General features: G+C 42.2%; 1 protein-coding gene across 1 annotated transcript; it reads left to right on the top strand.

Annotated features, from left to right (window-relative positions):
- On the top strand, positions 1 to 24,029 carry tbc1d31 (TBC1 domain family, member 31). Its single transcript, XM_056286141.1, has 23 exons — positions 1 to 300; positions 876 to 1,013; positions 1,291 to 1,406; positions 3,772 to 3,950; positions 4,126 to 4,277; positions 4,833 to 4,992; positions 5,396 to 5,596; positions 5,780 to 5,953; positions 8,196 to 8,275; positions 9,165 to 9,311; positions 12,184 to 12,317; positions 13,030 to 13,163; positions 13,309 to 13,488; positions 14,150 to 14,382; positions 14,765 to 14,837; positions 15,092 to 15,171; positions 15,273 to 15,408; positions 16,255 to 16,347; positions 16,725 to 16,853; positions 21,352 to 21,546; positions 21,919 to 21,988; positions 22,177 to 22,413; positions 22,718 to 24,029. Exons 1-23 carry the CDS (start codon positions 230 to 232, stop codon positions 22,873 to 22,875), a joined length of 3,270 nt encoding a protein of 1,089 aa, XP_056142116.1. The 5' UTR covers positions 1 to 229; the 3' UTR covers positions 22,876 to 24,029.
- The last annotated feature ends 533 nt before the right edge of the window (positions 24,030 to 24,562 follow it).

The raw sequence follows: 24,562 nt of genomic DNA, 5'->3' as shown, positions 1-24,562 counted from the left end.
AGTTGTTTTGAGTTGGGTAAAATGGTCCTTAACTTTTTGTTTAATTATTTGGAATCGCCCGGATCACGAGTTGTAACTTGCTTTTTCAAATTTCGCGCTGTTTATTCCGCCACACTATAGGCTGCTGGCGTGGAGCGAACGCTGTACCGACATACGGATTTCCTAATATAGCGGCATCGATTTTAGGAGTTTTATCACCCGTGATATATTTTTCTAGACTTCTTCCAGAATGCAGGTGACAGACATAGGAAACAAAGAGGAAGGGAAAATATGGCATCGAAAACCATCGTTGGGCAAAGGGTAGGTCAGAAATCAGTTTTGCTGTTTGTGCACTTGTTACAGGTAAACAGTTGTCCATTTGCGTAATCAAGCTATTGCTGCATTCATATGTATATTGAGTGACTCTTATAAATTGAGTCTAGAATATCTCATAACTTTGCTAAATTCCAGCTGCCGACATTCACCTGTTGAATGTGTCATTCCTCATCCAAACCTTAGTTTCAGTCGGTGGTAAAGTATTTGTACAATATTTTTATATAGTTTATTACATTCAAACTGCAATCTTAGGGTGTTGTTTGCCAGACAGCCATGTTAAAATGAAGGGATGAGCTCGTTATGAGCTTGTTCATGAAGATTTTATGGAAATGGCACAATTATTTAACCATTTAAGTAGGAGTTGAGCTCCGTGTGATACCGCATCTGTGGTTGATGATTTCCTTCAGTGATGCCTATTATAACTGTCATTACAATTGTCTTTACATTTATTCTTAAATGTTGTAACTGTAACTCTTCAAGCCTACTGAGGCAAATTTGTAATTTGTGATGATGGGTCATACAAATAAAATTGACTTCATTTCTGGCTTTGTCTTTCTCAGTGTCGTGGTGACAGTGGTCCGTACTGTCCAGCAGAAAACAGTGCGTTTCCTCCACTTGGCTTTTGACACCACTGGAGATTCCTTCCTGGCTGGTGATCACCATGGCAACATCTACATCTTTGACATCAGCAGAAACAGGTGATCAGTGATACATTCCCTGTCAGAAAAACCAAAACAATTCTTTCTTTCTCTTGGATTGGTGTATGTGAACCATGATCAGGCCACGTGAGGAAACACGAACACAGCCATCATTCAAACGATTATTGTCCAGTGCTGTCCTTGTGTTTCCAATTGACGCTAATCAATTCATGTTTCCTTGAAACTCCACTCCTGTCTTTATACATTCCATCAAGTGTACTGTCAATATGTTTTCTTATAGATCTTTTTGTCTTCCTGTGTCTTTTTTATGAGGCAGGTTTCGTCTGGTACAGAAGACGGGTCAAGCCTGTACTGCGCTGGCTTTTAACCTCCGCAGGACCACAGAATTCCTTGTGGCCCTGGCCGACTATTCTGTCAAATGCTTTGACAAAGGTATGGTAGTCATCTCTACACAGAATCAGAATACTTTATTCATCCCCGAGGGGAAATTGGGTTCTATTTCAGACACTCACGCTCTAATAACTAAAAACTAACAAGATACAAGATAAGAAAATAGAACAGAAACAAATAGAAATAAAGATAAAATAAGAAATAGAAATAAGAACAAAAGCCACAGGAAGCCAAACTTACTCTCTCTAAAAAACTTTAGTTTTGACTGATAAATACCATTACTACTGAGCCCTTTTTGTACTTGCACTGATAAATTAATTTGCCTGTTTTCTGACTTGTGGTAATGTACATCTACTTGATACTTTGATTCCCCTATTCTTCGCCTCTTGATGCTATAAGGTCACTAAAGGCATTCGACTTGACCTGTACTCTTGACGATGATATTATTACTGTGTAGCGCTCTATGTTGCCAGTTGGTAAAATTTTTATTTAACTACAAGTTGCAGACTCTCTTCTAAAGAACTCTGATAAAAGCGCCTGTTAAATGAGTAAATGTAAAGACCATTTGAAAGCTTTGTTTACTGCTAGGGTACAAGCAGTTCATGGAGTTGAAGGTTCCATGAAAACCTCTGAAAAGCTTTAGGACGTGCTGCCCTTCCTTCTTATTCATACTAACTTCCACAGCAAGTTCACTTTTATCAATTCAGACCTCGTTAAATCAATTAATCTTCTTACTGGACTTCAATACAATACAGTGGGACAACAGTTTATGCCTTCAGGACCATGACATATTTCCTTAATGTACAGCCACACAAATCTTAATTTATTTGAAGTTTATTCAAAATATGTTTTGAATCGGACCAAAATCCTATTTGATTTTGATCTGCTTTTTATGATTGATGCAGTTACATCCCACCAAAAAAAAAAAGCATGACAGACCTTTAGTGTTAGCTGTGTTGGTGTTTTAATGAGGTCTGTAACTCCTATTTCTCTAGGCAGAAGGCAGTATTACTTGTTCTTAATTTTATAGATCACCAGGGAAATCAGTTCAAATGTGCTACAGGTTTTTGGGGTTTGTTTTTGTTTTTTGTTTTTTTACTTTTTGCTTCTATCTTTAAAGAGGTATTAAACACTTAAACATATTTTTTGAGCTGTAAACTGAATGATGTGACTGTACGGTGATGAAAAACATCAGTGTTGGTGTTAATATTGAAATTTCTTACCAAATTTATAAAAATCGGCATTTCATGGGTTGAAAATGGCTCAAAACGCCATCTACTGTTTGAAATCAGCCCTGAACCTTGCAAGGCCAATGCTGACATAGAGTCGACCAGTTAGGACTTAGCTACGTCATTTAAAGAAAAAAAAAAGTTAATGCCCTCTAATCAGTGGTGAGCGACCCAACTACCCCTTCCCTCTGCAGCACATCTGCATCACGGTGGTCAGGGCGTCTTGCGGGGCAGAGTCTGATGCCGTGCTGGAAGGCAGGCTGGTGGAGGGGACCTTGGTGGTGTGTGGCGGTGACTCTGGACGTGCGCAGGGCCCTTCTCATGGATCTCTCCAGCTACTCCTGCCTCAAACAATCATGCCCCCCCCCCCACCACCCGCTACTCTCTCAGCTCCTAGCCCAATTTTTTTTTTCTCCCCAATTTTACCCAGCCAATTACCCCACTCTTCCGAGCTGTCCAGGTTGTTCCTCCACCCCCTCTGCCGATCCGGGGAGGGCTGCAGACTACCACATGCCTCCTCCAATACATGTGGAGGCGCCAGCCGCTTCTTTTCACCTGACAGTGAGGAGTTTCGTCAGAGGGACGTAGCGCGTGGGAGGATCACGCTATTCCCCCCAGTTCCCCCTCCCCCCCAAACAGGCACCCTGACTGACCACAGGAGGCGCTAGTGCAGCGACCATGACACATGCCCACATCCAGCTTCCCACCCACAGACTCGGCCAATTGTGTATGTACGGACGCCCGACCAAGCCAGGAGGTAACATGGGGATTTTGAACTGGCGATCCCTGTGTTGGTAGGCAATGGAATAGACCACTACAGTACCCAGATGCCCCCCAGACCACTTTTTAGCATTTTTCAAAATTATGCAGTGGGTGGATTTAGGCTCAAATCTTAGGGAGAAGTTACACTTTGTTTTCTTTCTTCCATTTTTCTTGCTTTCCCCATTTAATCTTTAACTGTCTGATGCTTTCACTTGCATGGCAAAAACCAATCAGATTCTGTAGTCTCTGTTTGTCTTAACTCTTAACAGCTGACACAGGACCATCTTCGTTCACAGCTCCGTCTGCAACACAGTCAGCAATTCCTCTAATTCCCTTCACAGCTTAATGAATTTAACTAGAAATCATATATTTTCATTTCTTTCTTTTTTTTCCCCCTCTTTTCTTTCTTTGACTAGATACAAAGGAGCAAGTCAGTTGGATGCGGGGTCACGAGGGAGCGGTTTCATCTATCTCTGTCCACAGTTCAGGCCGCTATGCCATCACTACCTCCTCTGACACGGCCCAGCTCTGGGACCTTGACACCTTCCAGAGGAAGCGGAAGCTTAACATCAAACAGTCTGTGGGCATACAGAAGGTAAGACAGGAGACATAATGAAAGACACGTGGTACAATAGTGGTACCACGTACAGACTTCACAAGGGGGGGGGGGTTCTTGAAAATCATGCTTTCAGAAAATATATGTAATTCACGCTGTAAATGTGTTGTTATACTGCTTTTGATGTGGAGTAACACTGTTGTTGTTGTTGCAGGTATATTTCCTACCTCTCAGTAACACCATCCTCAGCTGTTTCAGCGATGACTCCATCTTCGCCTGGGAGAGCGAAACGCTCTTCTGTAAATACCAACTACCCGTCCCTGGGGATGGGCCCAGAATCTGCTATAAGGCCTTTGCTGTCACAAGGTGGGTCTGCCAGACCTGTACCCCTTAAAGTAACTATCTGACTGACTACATAACGTTTTGCTGTAGCGTGATCTTTTTGGGGTTTATCATGATGACATCCCTAATCTCATAACATCTGGGTGTTTCCTGTCTTCCTGACCCAATTTCCCTCGGGGATGAATAAAGTATCCTGATTCTGATTAGTATTTGTACTCTAGTAAAACAATAGCATTTCACAGTGTGACGAGCATAAATCTGTGACCATTATTAAAGGATAAATTCTCCTCTTTTTTTTTTTTAACCCAGACTTCATTAAAACGTTGTCAGACATCATTGAGAATCATACACACAAAATTGTCACTGATTGCTTCAGTATTGAAAAACTTACCACTTTACTGAATCTTCTCACAGGGCTTCAGCACAGTCCAATGGGGCAGTCTTTTAATTGAAAGTTTCTCAATCTTGAAGTGATCAGTAAAGTTACAACCGAGGTCTGCTGTCATTTGACAGTTGCGGATTTCCATTCATGTTTACTCTTACTGTAACATTAGTGTCACTTATGTCGTCATTTAACAGGGATGGTAAGAGTCTTGCTGCAGCTGGGCGTTCCAACCTGCTCCATCTGTGGTGTCTGGAAAGCAAACAGCTGGTCAAAGTGATTCAGATGCCGGCCAAGGTCAGAACTGTTAGACAACTGGAATTCCTGCCTGACAGCTTTGATGGGGGAGCCAGCCAGGTATGCAAACACCACTGGTGGACTTCACTTGTCTGGGGCTTTCTTTTCCTTTTCTTTCTTTTAAGTTCTCATCCCATCTCTTTTCTTCTCCTTTCCTTTCCTTGCCCCCACCCCTTCCTCTCCTGCTATGCGGTGGGGATTGTATCTGTGTGTTTTATGGTCTGATTTAATACCCTCTGTCTTGGATGCCCCATGTGTTATTTCTCAGCATCCTTGCACCTATGTGTGCTTGTGTGTTATTGTGGTTCATCCCAAAGTTGTAATGGATTTAGTCATGGGGAGAAGTGTTATGCATTTCTGCATGTGTGTTTATGTCTGTGTGTCCCTGTAGACTAGTGACATCTTAAGGTGTTGTCGGTTGTGTGTCATAATATTTTTCTGAGTGATACTTTTGTCTCAGCAGATTCTAGGTGTACTCAGTCAGGAAGGCATGATGCGTTTCATCAGCATTCATACATGCAAACTGCTCTTCCACATCGGTTCCCATGATGACGCTATCACCGTGGTGGCAATTAGTCCTAATGGACGCCATGTTGTGGCCGTCATGGACAACGGCAGTATTAATGTCTACAGCATTCAGAAAGTCACACAGGAGGCTAATAAGGTGGAGAGTTCTCAGTCATTATATGTATTTTGTGGCATCATGTGTCTGGGTTTTGTCATTTTTCTAAGCCCCAGCTAAGGCTTGGTGAGGCAATGTTATACTTGGTGCTCATGGTTTAATCAGTTATTGTTGTCCCTTCATCAGCCACACATGAAGCTCTCCATTCTCTCCCTGTTGTCCCAGCCCCCTCCTCCTCAGGTAACATTAGTCTCAGGTGGTGAAGTCGATCCTTACCCCTCTTACCTGAGGGTAAAGGTTAAGTCAGAGGTCATTCAGAGACCAGCTAGAACCTCTGGTAGGCGGACACAGGCCAAGGTCCTCAGACCACTCTATGGGTCTCCAGCAGACGACAAAGAGGTAAGATTCACACACACACACACACACACACACACACACACACACACACACACACATATGAATATGTAAAAGCACAGATATCCTCAGACTGCCTGCATCTATATGTAAGTATCAAAGTACGGGGCACTTGCATGCACACACACATATATACATTAAAGTCATAAAACTACTTGCTGTTTGCATACCAACGGACAGTGGTACTCAATCATGTGCCATGGAACAACATGTGAATTTTCATTGCAATACTAAACCAGCTGATCACACTAATTCTTATTGCCTTTATTTAAACTCGAAAAATCATTGAGGGTTGGCCCTCATTTACAGTGATGTCAAGTAGCAGTTTAAAATGACTTAGAAAGATAAGAAATAATAAAAGATACAAGATAAAAGAAAACAATCAATTAAAACAAGTATATAAGTATAGTTAATAAAAGATACATACAAGATACAAAAACAAATCAATTAAAACAAGTACAAACAGAAGCTGAATGGTTTGTAATTGTAGATTTAAATTGACCAAGGGTTACCAAATCATTAATTTTTAGGCTGCATTGTAAAAGAGTTCCAGGTGGTTGGAGCATAGAAACCGAAAGCAGATCTTCCAAGCTCAGTACAAACTCGAGGGACTTGCAGTGAAAGCCAGTCATTAGACTGAGTTTGATGTGGTCCAGAGGACTAAACTAGCATATATGTGATATAAGATGACAGCTTCCCAATAAGGGCCTTGTAGATAAACAAATACATATGCCTATCACACCTCACAGACAGAGAAGACCACCCAACTTTATCATACAGGATACAATGATGAGTGCTACTATAAACATCACTAGTAATAAACCTAAGGGCAGAATGATAAACAGTAGAAGCAGAGGCATGCCTATAAATCACATCACCATAATTCATAACAGAGAAAAAAACGGCTTCAACAATCCTTTTCCTACAAAGCATAGGAAAATTAGTTCTATTTCTATACCAATTATTTGTTGTAATTTGTTGACAAGATTGTCCATATAAACTTTGAATATGAATTTCTCATCAGTCCAAATACCAAGGTATTTATATTCTGTAACTCTCAATAATGGATCCTTTGTACAGTGGAGATATAAAAGTTTTTGCAACTATTACCTCTAGCCCTAGAGAATAACATGAGCTTAGTTTTTATGTGCATTCAATACAAGTTATTAAAGGTCATTAAGTGCAGCTTGGAGAATGTCAAAGGAATTTGAAGGTTCTCCACAGCTAGCTGAGCAGAGTCAGCAATACAATACAATATTGTATCATCCGCATATAAATTTGCATGGCAATTAGATAAAGATGAAAAAATATTATTAATATAAATTTGTAAAAAGAACCTGACCCAGAATTGAACCTTGTGGAACACCCTTAGTTATCAGTAAAAACTCTGAAACAGTTCCCGAGCTCACTGACTGCTGCCAATCAGATAGGTTATTCAGGAACCATGTATATGCACCAGAACTAAAACCAACATTACTTAAAATATGTAAAGAAAGCAATGATCAACAGTGTCAAGTGCCTTGGTGTGGTCCACAAAGATGGCAGCACAATGTTTTTTCTTATCGAAGGCATTAACAATGTCATTCACAATCAAAGTAATGGCAGAAATAGCGCTGTGCAAAGGCCTGAACACGGATTGATGTGGACTCAGAACAGAGTTTGTGGTGAGAAGTTCCTTAAGTTGACAATTTACAAGGGACTTTAGCTAAACAGGACGATTTGGATATTGGTCTGTAGTTATTTGGATCACTCCTCTCACCACCCTTATGCAGGGGGATGAAATGAGCAATCTGAATGAAGGTGTATTAATTAGTCAAATCAGCTGTTGTAGTGTTGAGTTTGAGGGAGAACATGAATACAAAAATAATAGTTAAAACCAGGTGATGGTTTTAGAGGAGCTGGAAGGGAAAGGAATTATCTACTGGAAATAGGGAAAAGGTGAAGCTTCACCCTGACTTATGACAAGATGTGAGGGGAAAAAAATCCCTCCCCTTCTCCTTGAATTTGACACACCCAAACACATTCACATACAGGCGTATACAAACAACTTAACTATATACATGGAAATACACACCAAAGGTTTTTGGACTATCTGCTGTTTATTATTGAAGAGGGACCAAGTAAATATAAACACACACAAACACTCTTAAGCACTAAGCACTTGCCTTCCTATGATTAAATGCCATGAATATCTAAATGTTTAGGTTTTGTGTTTGTCTCTAAACAGAATGAACTGCCAGGTGGTCTGAATAAGAAGAGACTAGTGGCTCTACTGAAGGCCTTTGGAGAATACCCAGCTAAATACAGGTAAGAATAGATGGATTCTGAAGAGGGAGGATCTTTGTTATAAAATCCTATGAGCCAGTGTTGTAGTACTCGAGTCCAGGACTCAGACTTGAGTCTGACTCAAGTCCTGATTCTCAGGACTCATGACTCGACTTGGACTTGAGCACTGATGACTCGGACTTGGACTTGGACTCGAGCATTGACTGCATTCGGACTCAGAAGTTGGAGATGAGGACTCAGACTTGTTAATTGATAAAGACTGGTTTTTTTTGTATTTGTTAGTTTTTTTGTAATAGGCCCTAATAATTTGGTATAAGATATTAATAGCTATATTAATTCCGTAACATTATTCAATTTCGTGCAAGGGCAGGCACGTGTGTTCCACCTACATGCGGATTCACGTGCATACCCTCATGTTCAGTAACAGTTAGTGCTAAGATGCCTAACTCGAACTCGACTCGGACCCAACCTTGATGACTCGGACTCGGACCCAGGTAATGGGGACTTGACTCGGACTCTTCTTTAGGGACTTGGACTCGAACACTGGGGACTTGAGACTCGACTCGGGCTTGAGGTTTAGTGACTCGACTACAACACTGCAATGAGCATCCAACTGTCAGTAAATGATTACCCACAAAAATGAAGCTAATTCTAAATGAGACCAAACGGAGAGGGGGAAACCAATTTCAGGGGACCCAACTAAAGATAACTGAAAATCGCAAGTGACATATTTGAAAGAATGTGCTGCTGAAATGTAATGCTTGGTATATTAATGTTCTTTTCACACTAATTTGTGAGCATTTTGTTGGCATTTTCCCTCATAAGTGACAGCTGCTGTTCTTTTTGTCTTTTATTGTTTTTCGTTTTGTGTGTGTGTGTGTGTGTGTGTGTGTGTGTGTGTGTTTTGCAGGATGTTTGTGTGGCGATCTTTGTTGTGTCTCCCAGAGAACCATGCAGCCTACAGTAGTCTGACTGATAAAGGCTTGCACTCCGCCTACCTCATCCTACATGACAAATATCCTATCAAAAGCCACAAGCTGCAGAGAGGACTGCAGAGGTCTTGAAGCTCATTAGCATACACATACTGTACACACACCCAACTCAGTCATTCAGCAGCAAATAAGTGTATGATGTAAAAATCTTTTAAAACATTTTAAAGCAGATCACAACAGATACATTCCTGTAACAGTATTAGAGAAATTTTGTGTATCAGTTTGTCTTCTACCTTTTGTATGAGGAAGTCAGAGTGGCAGAGAAATATGTTTGTAGGAATGGTGCAGGATGTGTATGAGGGCAGTGACAGTAGTGAGGTGTGCAGTTGGAATGACAGATGGATTCAAGGTGGAGGTGGGATTACATCAAGGATCAGCTCTGAGCCCTTTCTTGTCTGCAAAGGTGATGGACAGGTTGACGGACGAGATCAGGCAGGAGTCTCCGTGGACTATGAAGTTCGTAGATGACATTGTGATCTGTAGCGAGAGTAAGGTGCAGGTTGAGGAGAGCCTGGAGAGGTGGAGAAAAGAGGAATGAAAGTCAGTAGGAGCAAGACAGAATACATATGCATGAATGAGAGGGAGGACAGTGGAATGGTGAGGATGCAAGGAGTAGAGGTGACGAAGGCATATGAGTTTAAATATACTGCTCAAAAAAATAAAGGGAACACCTAAAAACACAATATAGACCTCGATGAATGAAATATTTCAGCTGAAAATCTTTATTTATTAGACAGAGGAATGTGTTTAGAGCAAAATAACCTAAGAATGATCAATGGAAATCAAAATCATTAGCCCATTAAGGTCTGGATTCAGAATCATACTCAAAATCAAAGTGGAAAATGAGAACATAGGCTGATCCAACTTCTGTGGAAATTCTTCAAGACGATTCAAAATGAGGCTCAGTAGTGTGTGTGGCCTCCACGTGCCTGTATGCACTCCCTACAACATCTGGGCATGCTCCTGATGAGACGACGGATGGTCTCCTGAGGGATCTCCTCCCAAACCTGGATCAGGGCATCGGTCAACTCCTGGACAGTCTGTGGTGCGACATCGCGTTGGCGGATGGTACGAGACATGATGTCCCAGAGGTGCTCGATTGGATTCAGGTCTGGGGAACGTGCAGGCCAGTCCATAGCATCAATGCCCTCGACATACAGGAACTGCTGACACACTCTGGCCACATGAGGACGAGCATTGTCATGCATGAGCAGGAACCCAGGGCCCACTGCACCAGCATATGGTCTGACAATGGGTCTGAGGATCTCATCCCGGTACCTAATGGCAGTCATGGTACCTCTGGCTAGCACGTAGAGGTCTGTGCGGCCCTCCAAGGATATGCCTCCCCAGACCATCACTGACCCACTGCCAAACCGGTCATGCTGGAGGATGTTGCAGGCAGCAGAACGTTCTCCACAGCGTCTCCAGACTCTCTCACTTCTGTCACATGTGTTCAGTGTGAACCTGCTCTCATCTGTGAAGAGCACAGGGCGCCAATGGCGAATCTGCCAACCAAGATGTTCTCTGGCAAAGGTCAATCGGGCTGCACGGTGTTGGGCTGTGAGCACAGGCCCCAATTGTGGACGTCGGGCCCTCATACCATCCTCATGCATTCTGTTTCTCACTGTTTGAGCAGAAACCTGCACATTAGTGGCCTGTTGAAGGTCGTTTTGTAGGGCTCCGGCAGTGCTCCTCCTGTTCCTCCTTGCACAAAGGACCAGATAGCGGTCCTGCTGCGGGGTTGTTGTCCTCCTGCGGCCCCCTCCACGTCTCCTGGTGTACTGGCCTGTCTCCTGGTACCTCCTCCATGCTCTGGACACTGTGCTGGGAGACACATCAAATCTTCTTGCCACAGCACGCATTGATGTGCCATCCTGGATGAGCTGCACTACCTGAGCAACTTCTGCAGGTTGCAGATACCGCCTAATGCCACCTCTAGTGGTGAGGGCACTAGCAAAATGAAAAACTAACCAAAGATCGGCCAGAAAAGATGAGGACAGGCAAATGGTCTGTGGCCACCACCTGCAAATCCATTCCTTTTATAGGGGTTGTCTTGCAAATTGTCTAATTTCCACCTGGTGGAAATTAGACAATTTACCAACAGGTGAAATTGATTCACAAATCAGTGTTGCTTCCTAACTGGACAGGTTGATATCTCAAAAGTGTGATTGACTTGGAGCTACATTGCATTGCTTATGTGTTCCCTTTATTTTTTTGAGCAGTGTACTTGGGATCAACTGTTCAAAGTAACGGGGAGTGCAGGAGAGAGGTGAAGAAGAGAGTGTAGGCAGGGGGTACTGGGTGGAGAAGAGTGTTGGGAGTGATTTGTGACAGAGGGGCACCAGTAAGTGTTAAAGGGAAGGTTTTCAAGATGGTAGTGAGACCAGCTATGTTTTATGGTTTAGAGACCGTGGCACTGACGAAAAGACAGAAGGTGAAGCTGGAGGTGACAGATTTGAAAATATTAAGATTTTCATTGGAGTAATGAAGAAGGACAGGATTAGGAGTGATTATATTAGAGGGACAGCTCAGGTTGGACGGTTTGGAGACAAAGCAAAGAAGCGAGATTGAGATGGTTTGGACGTGTGGAGGAGAGATGCTGGGTATATTGGGAGAAGGATGCTGAAGATGGAGCTGCCAGGGAAGAGGAAAAGAGGAAGGCCAAAGAAGAGGTTTATGGATGTGGTGAGAGAGGACATGCAGGTGACTGGAGTGACAGAGGAAGATGCAGAGGACAGGAACAGATGGAAACGGGTGATCCGCTGTGGTAACCCCTTATGGGAGCAGCCGAAAGTATTAGTAATAGTTTGTCTTCTACTTTTTGCCTTTCTTTATTTCCTTTTCTTACATACGTATGTCTGATTTGCTTCCTTTATTCTCTTCTCTTCTTTTTTCCTATCCTAAAAAGACAACAATCCTATATCTCTCTCCCCACAGAGTATTATCTGCCTTAGCACACTGGGCAGCCATCTTTGGAGAGACAGAGTACCTTCCCCTGTTGACTTTCCCTTTTGTCAAGCTGTTCCAGAACAACCCACTGCTTTGCTTTGAGGTCGTGGCCAGTGTCGTAGGTACAGCTTACTAACAAGTATGAACGCACATTTTCTGAAGTGCACAGGAAATACAAGGCTATTGGTTTTAACAGCTTCCCATTAAAGAATACCTTTCCACTGTCAGTTTTAGTTTAATTGGTAGAGCATGGAATGGCTACCATCATAGGTAGGAAATGTCAACAACAATTACTGGTTCCATGTTGTACAAAGAGTGAAGTCTAAACCTAGTAACCATAAGAGTTTTAGTATTGAGAAATCTTGAAAAGATCTGAAATATTCAGCAAATCTGTTTATACTTCTAGGGGTTGAATCATTTTGCAAAACATGGTGGTTGGAAACATGGGTGTGACCTGAAAATATTTGATTTTGGGACATTTTGTTAAGCGTTATTACAAACTCTTCTGCCTTGATTAAACCAGAGGCCTAATTCTTAACAAGTGGGTTTGACTAGGCAATAATTCCAGTGTCATAGGTTCATCATCTAATGCTACTTTGTATGCATCTCAGTAAGTAGATTTGAACAGCATTGGTTTCAGCGAACCAAAAATGTTGTGAAATCTTTTTTTACACCCAATTTAAAAAGAAATAACTCAGAATTAGGACTCATTAGTATGGGAGCGCAATTTTAATTAATATTTAGATTTGAATGAACTGAAAGTTGAGTTATTCAACCTCAGCTGTATGAGCCCAACTCTCTCTCTTTCTCTAACTCATATCTTCTCTTCCCCAGTGAACTGGTGCCAGCATTGGTTTGAATATTTCCCCAACCCTCCACTGAACATTTTAAGCATGGCAGAGAATGTTCTAGCTCATCATGACAAGGAGCTGTTGCAACACCTGGTGGACTGTGGAATCACCTCACAGGTAATGGTACAGAAACGCAAATACTGTAACTGGAGTGGCAGGACAGCCTAGTGGTCTGAGAGGCTGTCGTGTAATGGGAAGTTCCCACTTTTACAAAGTTGTGGATAGCACAAAAAAAAAGTCATTGTGTGTCCCTTGATCCCAGCTGTACATCTGGCCTCTGCTGGAGACGTTGTTCTCGGAGGTGCTGACCCGTGATGAGTGGCTCCAGCTCTTTGACAACGTTTTCTCCAACCACCCAGCTTTCCTGCTCATGGCCTGTGTGGCCTATGTCACTTGCTGCCGTGCACCCTTACTTCTCTGCTCCCACAAACAGGACTTTGAGGTACAATCCCCCTCTGGTCTTACTGTCTTGTCTCTTTTCCTCTCCATTCTTCTTAATTTCAATTATGAATTCCAAGCAGAAAGTCTAAACACATAGGTGAGGATCAAGGCAGGGGCATGCATCCAGCTAGAAGGATTATGGTAAAGCAAGATCCATCAAACAGCATCATCAGACCTAAGGGGTGAATCGGGTTTGATAAAGTTACTTTACAACAGTTACCATAATTTGAATTGACCTATGACGAGTGTAGAGGAGGTATAAATAGCACATGAGCGGGATACAGTCAAGGCATAAAAATGCAGAATATGATGGAATCAATTCTAAAAGTTTGCAGACCACAGTTTTTGTTTATGTAAACTTGTCCCATTGACCTTGACCAGTTCATCTCTTGACAACTACTGACATTTTTTACGATTTGGTTGGTACAAATAAATATTCCAGTGCTGATTTAAAATAAATAAAATGATGCTATGTTCTTTGACCTTTTCCCCCGTTATCTACTGAATATGAATGCCAAGTTCAAGACCTAGGCCTATTTAATCACTGGCTGCCTTCACTCTAGCCTACTTTCCCCTCCTTTTCTACCGTGTTCTTTTTTTTAAACTATATTTTCTTTTTTAACTTTATTTGTCTCCTCCTCCCAATTCTCTGCTCTCCTTAGTATTTCTTTCACCATCGTAACAACCTGGACATGGGAGCCATGATAAAGGAGGCCTATCGCCTGATGGGAAGCACACCAGCAAACATTCACCCCAAGGCCATCCTATCCGATTTTTCTCCACTGACCAAGGGGCAGTACCCCGTCTTCAACCAATACCCAGCATCCGTAGTGGAATACCAGAGCAGAGAGAGGGAGAGGATACAACAGCAAGAGATGGAGTATCTCCGGGAGAGGTGAGATTTTAGAAAATGTATGGATAATCATAATGTTATTATAGGAATACATACAATTATCATAATATATCATTTGTTATGAGTAACATACATTGCGCGAGATAAAATATCAGAGCTGAAAGAGAGAAAATATGGTACGGTGAGGGTTAATATACTTAAGAGAGAGAGGTTTGTGTGTATCTTTACACGGAGGACTGGGCTCAAATGTCTACCCCTCCGCGGATGAGCAAATCTCTGCCGCATGTCACGCTATTTCTCCCTGTTATCAGAACTCTATGTAGACTGTGTTTCTGTGTGTTTGTCAGACTGTCTGTCTTTCACTTTCAGTGCATCTGGTATGTGTTTCTCTAACCCTTTGTGTGTCTGTCGTTCCACTTAACAGACAAGCACTCTCCGAGCTTCGTGCAGATTGCGTGCGTCGCGAAGCTGAAGAGGAGGCCTATTATGTACAACAGGTACAGATGAGGTTTATGGTGTCATATATTTGCATCGTTGTTCTTGGATATAGAAATTACCTGTAGATTAAAAAAAAAAAACACCGCTAGTATTCTATCCTCTATTCTTTATAATAACGCAACCTCGTTCAACATGACCCGAACTGTGTTTAGCTGAAATCAGTTGTAGTGAGTTTTAATTTTAGTGAAATCTGTCAAACTGAGATGAAGCTAACCGAACTGAATTTGAACTGAATGTAATCTAATTTCGATAGGAGCTGCTGCAGCAGGCAGAGGAGCAACGCAGACACGTTCTGGCACAAGAGGAGGAAAAACTAACGCAACAGAGGACCAAGTAAATAAAACACACAGACACCCACTTACACATCCCGCAGGTAAATTTCTAAGATGGTCGCTGTTGTCTCTTCGGTGATGGCATCGTTCTGTCCTCCCAAGATTGGCAGCCATGAAGAGAGAGCTGAAGGAGAAGGAGATACAGCTGTTGGATGCTTCCAGAAGACGCTTTCTCAAACACCAGCTGGACCTCAGAGCCTCACAGATACAAAAACTAGATGAGGAGATTAGTAGAAAGGTAAGCAGGTAAAGCTTTACTGATAAAGCAGCTTTTTTAAAACATGATTAAAAATGCTTCAAAGTACATATTCAAATACTAGATACTAAATTATGTAATATTAAAAAAAACATGGGACAGTCAATAAAAACACAAAAGAATATAAAGACATTCAGTGAGGAATTTAAATTTGAAGTCTATAAACTGAAAAATAGACAACTTACACAGAAATAAAACTAGCATAAGATGCAGTGGCATTGTATATAAGTGACTACAAGTGGGTCTTGAGTGGCTTTTTAAAAATGGCCACTGATTCAGAATCCTGATTCCCCCATTGAACTTATTCTAATCTTAGGAAAGACTGAAAGCCCTTGTCTGACAACCTCAGGGTTCTCCTTTATACTAGCATGAGATCTATACCCGTCATTTACTGGTTCTCAAAGGAGTTCTGTGCCTCCCAGGCTAATGTGTTGGCCTTCCAATACATTTCAATCACTATATTTCACTGTTCATGCATACTTATTGGAATCAGGCCATCAGTTTGTTTGGAGATTTTCTGATAGCATTCTGAGAAAGAATTTTAATGTTTAGGTTATGGAAATGTTGGAAATGGTGTCCTTGAGTGCTCTGAAAGGTGCCCACAAATAAAATGTGTTTGTGTGTATCTGTGTCCGTGTCTTCTCCACATACAAAGACCAGCAGCAGCTTACACAGCTCTCGAGTTATACAGCCATGTTTTTAATGACTTTTTAAATTCCAAAGTCATGTTCTCCCTGTATTTCTAAATGGGTCAGAGAGAATTAGAAAAGCTGTAATTCCCAGCTTCTTGACAGAATCATATGACCATGTCATCACACTCAATTATAGATGGATCTTCGTGGACGAGAGACAGCTGCTGCTATTGAGGATCTCGAAGTCAGACAGATGGAGCTGGAGGCTCAAAGGAAACTCTTTGAACAGGTAACAAATGTCCTTCCTCCCTCCCCTTCTTCCCTGATTCCTTCCCTCTGTCCTCTCTTTCCTTGTGCTTTGCTTCCTTGTCATTATCCCTTCCTCCCTTCTTTCTTTTCTCTGTGGCTCCCTTGTCCTTTCATAACTCAGTGTAGTCATTCCATCCTTTTAGTGGTTCATTGTGTTCTAGTTGTTGGTACCCAGTGTAAGATATAAATCATAACAGCTGATAAAAGGTTCATGCTAACAAACTTAGAGACAGTTAGTTTTCCAGCCGTGAGGCATGACCTGATGAAGCAGTCTATCTAGAAAGATCCCTGCTATTGAATATTTTTCAGTGTCCCTAAAACTAATAAAAAGTCTTCTTTTCCATCTGTTTTCCATAGGAACTGCTGAAGGAGCAGGAGCAAATGAGTCGGGAGGTTCAGGAGGAGGTGGAGATGAGGATGCAAAGGGCGGAGAGAGAGGAGGAGGGCTACAGAACAGGGCTGCACAATACAGAAATAAACCTGCAGGTTGGTCTCTCTCGCACACACACACACACACACACACACACACACACACACACACAATGGGGCATAATATGAGCCAGCAAATTAATGTCAAACGCCTCACTAGCACCTAGCACTTACCTCTAAGATCTGACCAAACCTTTGAACGCACGCCCACAATTTACATGGACTCACAATGGAGACACAGGCGTTACACACATGTGATGTAGGTGTCACGCTGGCAGTGGTCATTTCATATACTTGTGGCATTCATATGTATTGAGAAGGCACGTGCACGTAATGTACGCAAAACCTGATATAGGCCACACCTACCTGTGCATGTAACACCTGATATAGGCCACACCTACCTGTACATGTATCACCTGATATAAGCCACACATACCTGTACATGTAACACCTGATATAGGCCACACCTACCTGTACATGTAACACCTGATATAGACCACGCCTACCTGTACATGTAATCTCATATGCACACTACACCTTACACTTTGATAGATAACTAGATGTGGGCACCCAGGTAGCATAGCGGTCTATTCTGTTGCCTATCAACATGGGGGTCGGCGGTTCGAATCCCCGCATTACCTCCGGCTTGGTTGGGTGTCTCTACAGACCCAATTGGCCGTGTCTGCGGGTGGGAAGCAGGATGTGAAGAGTAGGGTAATTGGCTGTACAATTTGGGGGGGGGCTGGATGTGCTTATAGGTATGTGTTGTAAGTGGAGCGTATGTGACATTTGGTGCACTGCAGCAAACGCCTACACACCTAATCTAGGCGTGTGTATAGGTAGGCATTTTAAGTTGAGCACATGTTACATTTAGCGTGCTGCAGCACATTTGCTCAGCGGTTAGTCAGCTGCTTTCAAATGAAGAGGTCGTTGGTCCAAACCTCGTCCGTATCATTTTCCAAATGCTACAATTAACAGCCTTGAACAAACCAGCCCTGGCAACTCGCACATGGACATAAACACTATACATGAAGTTTACATATTTTGTCATACATCAGAGGGTAAAACCTTATTGACCCCACTGGGGAAATTCACCAGCAATTGGAATGAGTGAATGAATGTTTTTATTTTATTTTATTTTTGTGTCTGGTCATTTACATGACCCATCCCTCATGGAATTATTCAGACATATTAACTGACAACAAACCAAACATTCTGCATGTTGACCCACCATCATCTAACAACACAATTCATCAATATTATCCAAACATAAACCTCCCACAAGTACCGCTCCAGGAGATATCCTACAATGGAATAACAAATAATAAACAAACACACAAACACAGCCCCCTAGCCTAGGCACAAGATACAATACGCACATCCAAGCAAGACAAAATACGTATATATCTGCATCTATTAGTGCCAAACACTGTATATTTGAGCCAGTTCATAAACCAATAGTCTGCAATCCATATGTAAATTATAAATTAGAGTCTGAGGAACTGACCTATCATGTTACTTTTCTTCTGCTATCCCATGCTTTAGAAAAATATTCCGAAAAAGCAAAAACATTATCAGAAAGGTCTTCTGTTGAACCTCCATTCTCAATACCTATCAAATCTAAATCAGGGACATGAACTTTTTTAAACAATGTTTACCATACTAAGTCATGATAAAAAGGACAGCGTAGAATGAAATGAATTTCATTTACCACATTCAGCGCACAATATTCACAAATTCTTTCATCTTCAGTCACACCTCTGTATCTTCCACTTTCAATATATAGTGGTAGTACACCACATCTTTTTTTGTTTATTTATTTATTTTTTGGGGGTGGGTGGGATTTTCTCCCCAATTGTATTTGGCCAATTACCCCACTCCTCCGTGTCGCTACTCCACCCCCTCTGTCAATCCAGGGAGGGCTGCAGACTACTACATGCCTCCCCTTATACATGTGAAGTCGCCAGCCGCTTCTTTTCTCCTGACAGTGAGGAGTTTTGCCAGGGGGACGTAGCGCATGGGAAGATCACGCTATTCCCCCCAGTCCCCCCCCAACAGGTGCCCCGACCGACCAGAGGAGGTGCTAATGCAGCGACCAGGACACATACTCACATCCAGCTTCCCACCCGCAGACACGGCCAATTGTGTATGTACGGACGCCCGACCAAGCCGGCGGTAACATGGGGATTCGAACCGGCGATCCCCATGTTATTAGGCAACGGAATAGACCACTATGCCAGACGCCCACACTATACCACATCTTAAATGTGCACAGAGTGACCTCTGACTTGTAGAAAAATTATACTTGACATATTTTTCATATATTTTTGTATCTTTCATAAATAAACATTAAGTTCTCAATTTTGCCTTTTGCCAGATTTCTTCTGCCTTTTTTTTTTTGAGATAAAGTTCCTCGTCCACGCTGCTCTAGTAAATCAAATATTTCAGATGCCTATTCACCTCCGACAGACGTCCCAATAAAACATTTCACTAGTGACCCTCTTGGTTGGTAAACCCAGCAGCCTGTTCCACAGGCTCACCATGCTGGCCTACTTCACAGGAGTCCCACCCCATATTTCCATTAACTGACAAAACAGGAATTTATGATGTCCCAAAAAGAATCGAATTGCCAATTATGGACACGTTCGTTTTTCCTGAAACCTTTTGTAACCCCATATTCCTGACACATAATCTAAAACAGGACAGCCTCTGAAGCAGTCTTATGGCCATATTGTACCCTGTAATAATAGAATAGGTACCCAGTAGTTAAAAAATAACTACAGTATAAGTTCTTTGTAAGATCCCAAATTGTTACCCCCTTATTCCATAACTTCACATCTTGTTCCCCAGTACCTACATATGGGTATTGGTACATACTGTACCTGTACACCGGTAATACAAAATATTGGGCAGCATGGTGGCTCAGTGGTTAGCACTGTTTGTTGCCTCACAGCAAGAAGGTCCTGGGTTCGAACCCCAGGCCATCCCAGGTCCTTTCTGTGTGGAGTTTGCATGTTCTCCCCATGTCTGCGTGGGTTTCCTCCGGGTGCTCCAGTTTCCTCCCATCATGCATGTTAGGGTTAATACTCCTGTCTGTTGGTCCCCGGGTGCTGCAGCTGCCCACTGCTCCTATACAATAGGGTGGGTTAAATGCAGAGAACACATTCACTGTAAGAATACAATTCGTTGTAAGAATATGATGTCAAATAAAGTGGCTTTCGTTCATTCTTTCATTCATTCTATTACACTGCAGCTATGGAGTAATTACGCCGTACATTGTGGGCTGTAATCTAAAGTGTTGCCCCCTATTTGGCAAAGCTTACATTTCAGGAGATCATGGTCTACAAAATCAAACACGTTTTGAAAATCACTCAAACAAGAAAATGTGGGCTTATTGTATTTCAATATTTTGCTAACCACTGTAGATACTGTATAAATATGATCTATACAGGCTCTTCCCTTTCAAAAACCATGTTGCTCCTCTTCTAGCAGGCTGTTCTGCTCTAAAAATTGTACTAATCTATTATTCAAGATGGAGGAATACTGTTTATGTACAGGGCTCAGTAGATAAATGCCCCAATAATTTAATGGCACATTCAGGTCATCTTTTGGGGATTTTGGAATAGGAGTTATAATTAATCTAGACCAACTTGAGGGCACCATGTTATGATTGAAACATGTTTTCAGCAAACAATACAACGAATCAAACATTTTGGGATATTTCAACACTTCATTAGAAAACTGATCTATTCCAAAAGCTTAAAAAAATCCTCAGTATGAGGGTGGTGCTTTACATCTTCCCTCCTCATACAAAATATATTTTCATAAAATTTGTCATCAAAGTTTTCATACTTTCTTGAGAAGTGACCAGAAAAAGTTCCTTCCCATTCACTTAATATTTTAACCAAGTCTGATGATGTTTCTCCTTCACACCAAACCTGCATAGAAATCTTTTTAAAGCGTTTTGTGCCCAGATTATTTATCTCCCTCTAAAAATAGCATTGTGGATTCTTTGCTTGTATCTGCTTCACATGTATTACTTCTCTCTGATATCTTCATTTGTAGGGACTACGTTTTTTTATCAAAAGTATATTATTTATGCTTGTAAATTATCTTACGTTGCTTCCTTAAAACAATGTCATGGAAAATGGCACGGTCATGGCTCAGACCAGCAACATTTTGGTTCAAGGGCAGCTACTTAACCCACTGAGCTAATGTGCTGCGGTGAAATAATGTAACATGTGCATCAGGCGTACCCATTAGCACACCTAGGTTAGGCTTGATGGCATTTGCTGCAGCGCACCAAATGTAACATGCGCTCCTCTTACAATGCACATGCCTGGTTATCTATCAAACTTGCACTTTAGCTATAGCAGGTACACGGTGAAGGTACTTCTGAAGGTCTATAAAGTAAATTCAAACTGAGTCAGTCATCACCGGCTGGTATAACAACGTTTGCGTATGCCAGCCTGTGATACTGATGCACCAGTACAAAGTACCCTGTGGTGTATTTTTCTGTCATTCTACCCATTTCTGCACAAACATACCAACACAGGCCCTGGAGGAATCGCTGGCCGAGGCATGCCAACTGGGCTTGGATGCAGACTGGCAGAGAGAGGTGGCAGAGCGCCTGGAACACGTAGAAATGGAGCAAGAGGTGAAAAGACAGAGGCTGGCCCAACTCCACAGACAGACCCTCGCACAGGAGGAAAGACTGGTCAACACCATGAGAAGTGTAGAGGGGAGAAAGGTAAGATAAAAGAGTATGAGTGTGTGACTCTTCGGTTTACAATCCGTGCTTTATGGTGGATTTGCTTTTACATTTACACTGTTACAGTTCAAACATTATGGCACAGATTTAAAAAAAAAGATTTTATGTCATGACTTTAGTTTACTACTGACTGAAAACAGTTTTGATATTATAAACAGTGGTTATTTGAAAAGCTGAATTGAGGGATTACAAGTTATTTAGTCAACTAACAATATCCAATTAGGCATGTCAACGTGGTAAAAGGCGCCAAGGTGAAACTACTCAGTAACAGATAGAGTGATTAAAAAAAGTATTTGCCAAAACACCATTTTATTCCTTAAGTGAATGTATGCTGTTTCTGTCTCTTGCCAGTGGGATGAAGTGATGATGGCCAGGGCCCAGTTACAAGAGCAGAGCCAGCCCTTGCCCTCAGCTTGTACAGGTAACACACACACAGACATACACTGGACCTGCTGACCTAGTTGATCTGCCCCTTGCTGAAGTGTCTTTGAGCACGGGTCTGAATCCCTACTAGCAGTTCAGTAGCTGGCCCTGTTCTGACCTCCCAAGAGATCAGCGCTACTTCTGTCTATGTCATATCGTAACTAACAGTGATTTGCTTTCTGTCAGGCGTCCAAAGACGGATAACTATGAGGTCACCACACTCAACTAGAGGACTGCCCAGTATATCCACAGCTGTAACTACTGTTAATGGTGCAGCTAATACTAGTCCTGCTCAGACTGGTATTACTGTTGCTGCTACTGGCCCAACAGTGTCTGTGATCCCTACTGCCACCCCAAGGCAGACAGGAACCAACATGATTTGTCTCAATAGCCCGTCGCCTTCAGAGAGCATCTCCACTAGTTGTGAGTATATTCTCCGGCTTAAACCAGCGTTGAATTAGACATTTTAGCCACACGCTAATGCTATTCAAAACACTGGCCGACATCTATGGGTTACATGTACACTGCTTACTTGCGAACTGTTAAACATAAAACTGTTAACATAAGAGTTACGTTTAATCTCTTACTTGACATATTCATCTCTCATTTATTTGCTTGAGACATTTGGATGAATGATTTCACTGAAAATGACCTTCTATGTTTTCAGTGAGGTTCTGCAGCAAAAGAGAAGTAGATGTTGAGGATTTTCATTTTCGTATTTTCTCAGTTCCTCTGGACCGAGGCCGGGCCCAGCTCGACAGCAGAGAAAGAGAGCTGATGAAGGACATCAGAGTCCTGAGACAGAAGCTAGCAGCAAGGGCCAGAGAAGCCAGCTCAGCGTCATCCCAGTCTATCCAGTCACTGTCACCTGTCTTCAAGTCATGAAAGAGCCGCCATTCCACTTGACATTCCACGGTGCCAGTCACCCCGTTCTACCGCAGCCGTGTCCTCCAAGTGACTACAACAACAAAATACCGAGACTGAAAAAAAACAAAACACTAAAACTGGTAGCGATAGAGCCAAATGGGCCATCACAGTCTTAATGTTTTATCAATCACATAATGAGTACTAATAGACCATTCCTCCCTCAGGACAATCCAACTGTAAAATTATCTACAATTACAAAAGATGAAATGGCTATGGCCAATCAAATTCACCATTCATCAACACAGTGTTTCTATTCTCTAGTAAGCCGCCAGCATTCTTGACTAATTCAGTGCAAGTGCAGAAATAGACCACTGCTGCTGGCCAGGAAACCCGGCTCTGCTTCACGGTCAACATTTATAGAAAGAAATTACTCTTTTAAAAGAAAAGTTCCTCGGATGTCGTTGTTTTTGTGGTTTTTGTTTTTATCTCTGTGTTGTATGCACATGGGTCTTTGGCCTGAAAGTAGTCCAAGGACCCTGTGAGGCTGGAGCCTCCAGTCAGATTCTCTGCTAACAGCCATAGGAACAATTTCCATATTTCATCATTAGTAATGATTAGTTAACAGGAGAGATGATGAGTACATAATCTGGTTTCAGTCAGTTCTTCGGGCCAGAATCCCTTCATCCCTTCCATTGATGTGATATTCAGATGAAGGGAAGAAAACATGCTTGACTCAGTCCTCTTCAGTGACCACTTTAAACACGGACAGTGGCGGCCAGATAAACTAACATCCTGCTCAAAGAGGCAGTTATGGCCAAACTGGTTATCCTGTATGATGGTGTGCTGCTGATACTTGCACTTAATGGAGATGTCAATGCCACAATATGCAGATGACAGCCATCTCACCCAGGAAGTAAACAATGACACACACGGTTGTTTTAAAGCATAGGAATTCTCATGTGCTTGTATACTTGAGCTTATTTGATTTGTCTTATTTAAACCCTGTTTTTGATCAGATATTTTAAATTCATAATTTAACCCTCTCCTGTGTGTCATTGTGCAATCTTAGATATGTATGCTTATTGCCCACTTATGTCCTGAGGATTCTTATGTTGTAAACAGTGATGTAATTATAACATTAATTTATTTGCATTAAAGGTCTTAGTTGTCGCAATACAATAGAAAGTGTTGCATTGTGTCTTTAACGCCTAGAGTTAAAGCTGCAGCTCAAAAACTTGTAAACAAGGTACTGTAACGTGCCCGGATAAGTGGACACGTTAGCCCTTGACTAACGGGTCGGACCCTTTAGTCGACTGGTTAACGTTGTCGCCCAGAGGCGTGAGGGCATAGGGAGCTGATATGCTGAAGCTTCCTGAAGGAGGGGGGGCGGGGGGGTAGTGTAACGTGCACGGATAAGTAGACACGTTAGCCAATGGCTAAGAGGTTGGACCCTTTAGTCGACTGGTTAATGTTGTCGCCTTTGGTGCCGGAGATCCGGATTCGCGGCCCGGCTGGGACGGTACCCAGGCTGCGCCCCCCCTAAGTCGCTACAGTATAAAGGTGAGGTATGTAGGAGAAAGCCACATGTAATCCTTACCACATACAGAATGAATACACTGCAGAGGTTGCATAAATTGGAAACCCTGATAAGTATGTCCATCTGAGGAACAGATATAATAGTAATAATTTAAACATGAAATGAGAT

Source organism: Lampris incognitus, chromosome 9 (genome assembly GCF_029633865.1).
Source record: "Lampris incognitus isolate fLamInc1 chromosome 9, fLamInc1.hap2, whole genome shotgun sequence".
Taxonomy (NCBI): Eukaryota; Metazoa; Chordata; class Actinopteri; order Lampriformes; family Lampridae; genus Lampris; species Lampris incognitus.
The sequence above is the reverse complement of the archived record's forward strand: the minus strand, read 5'-3'. Positions and strand labels throughout refer to the sequence as shown.

Bases quoted from the DNA above. Each gene is read 5' to 3' on its own strand.
- tbc1d31 (XM_056286141.1), top strand. From the start codon at position 230: ATGCAGGTGACAGACATAGGAAACAAAGAGGAAGGGAAAATATGGCAT. The intron at 3,951-4,125 runs GTAAGACAGGAG...TTGTTGTTGCAG, and splicing joins AGTCTGTGGGCATACAGAAG to GTATATTTCCTACCTCTCAG. The intron at 16,348-16,724 runs GTAACAAATGTC...TGTTTTCCATAG, and splicing joins AAAGGAAACTCTTTGAACAG to GAACTGCTGAAGGAGCAGGA.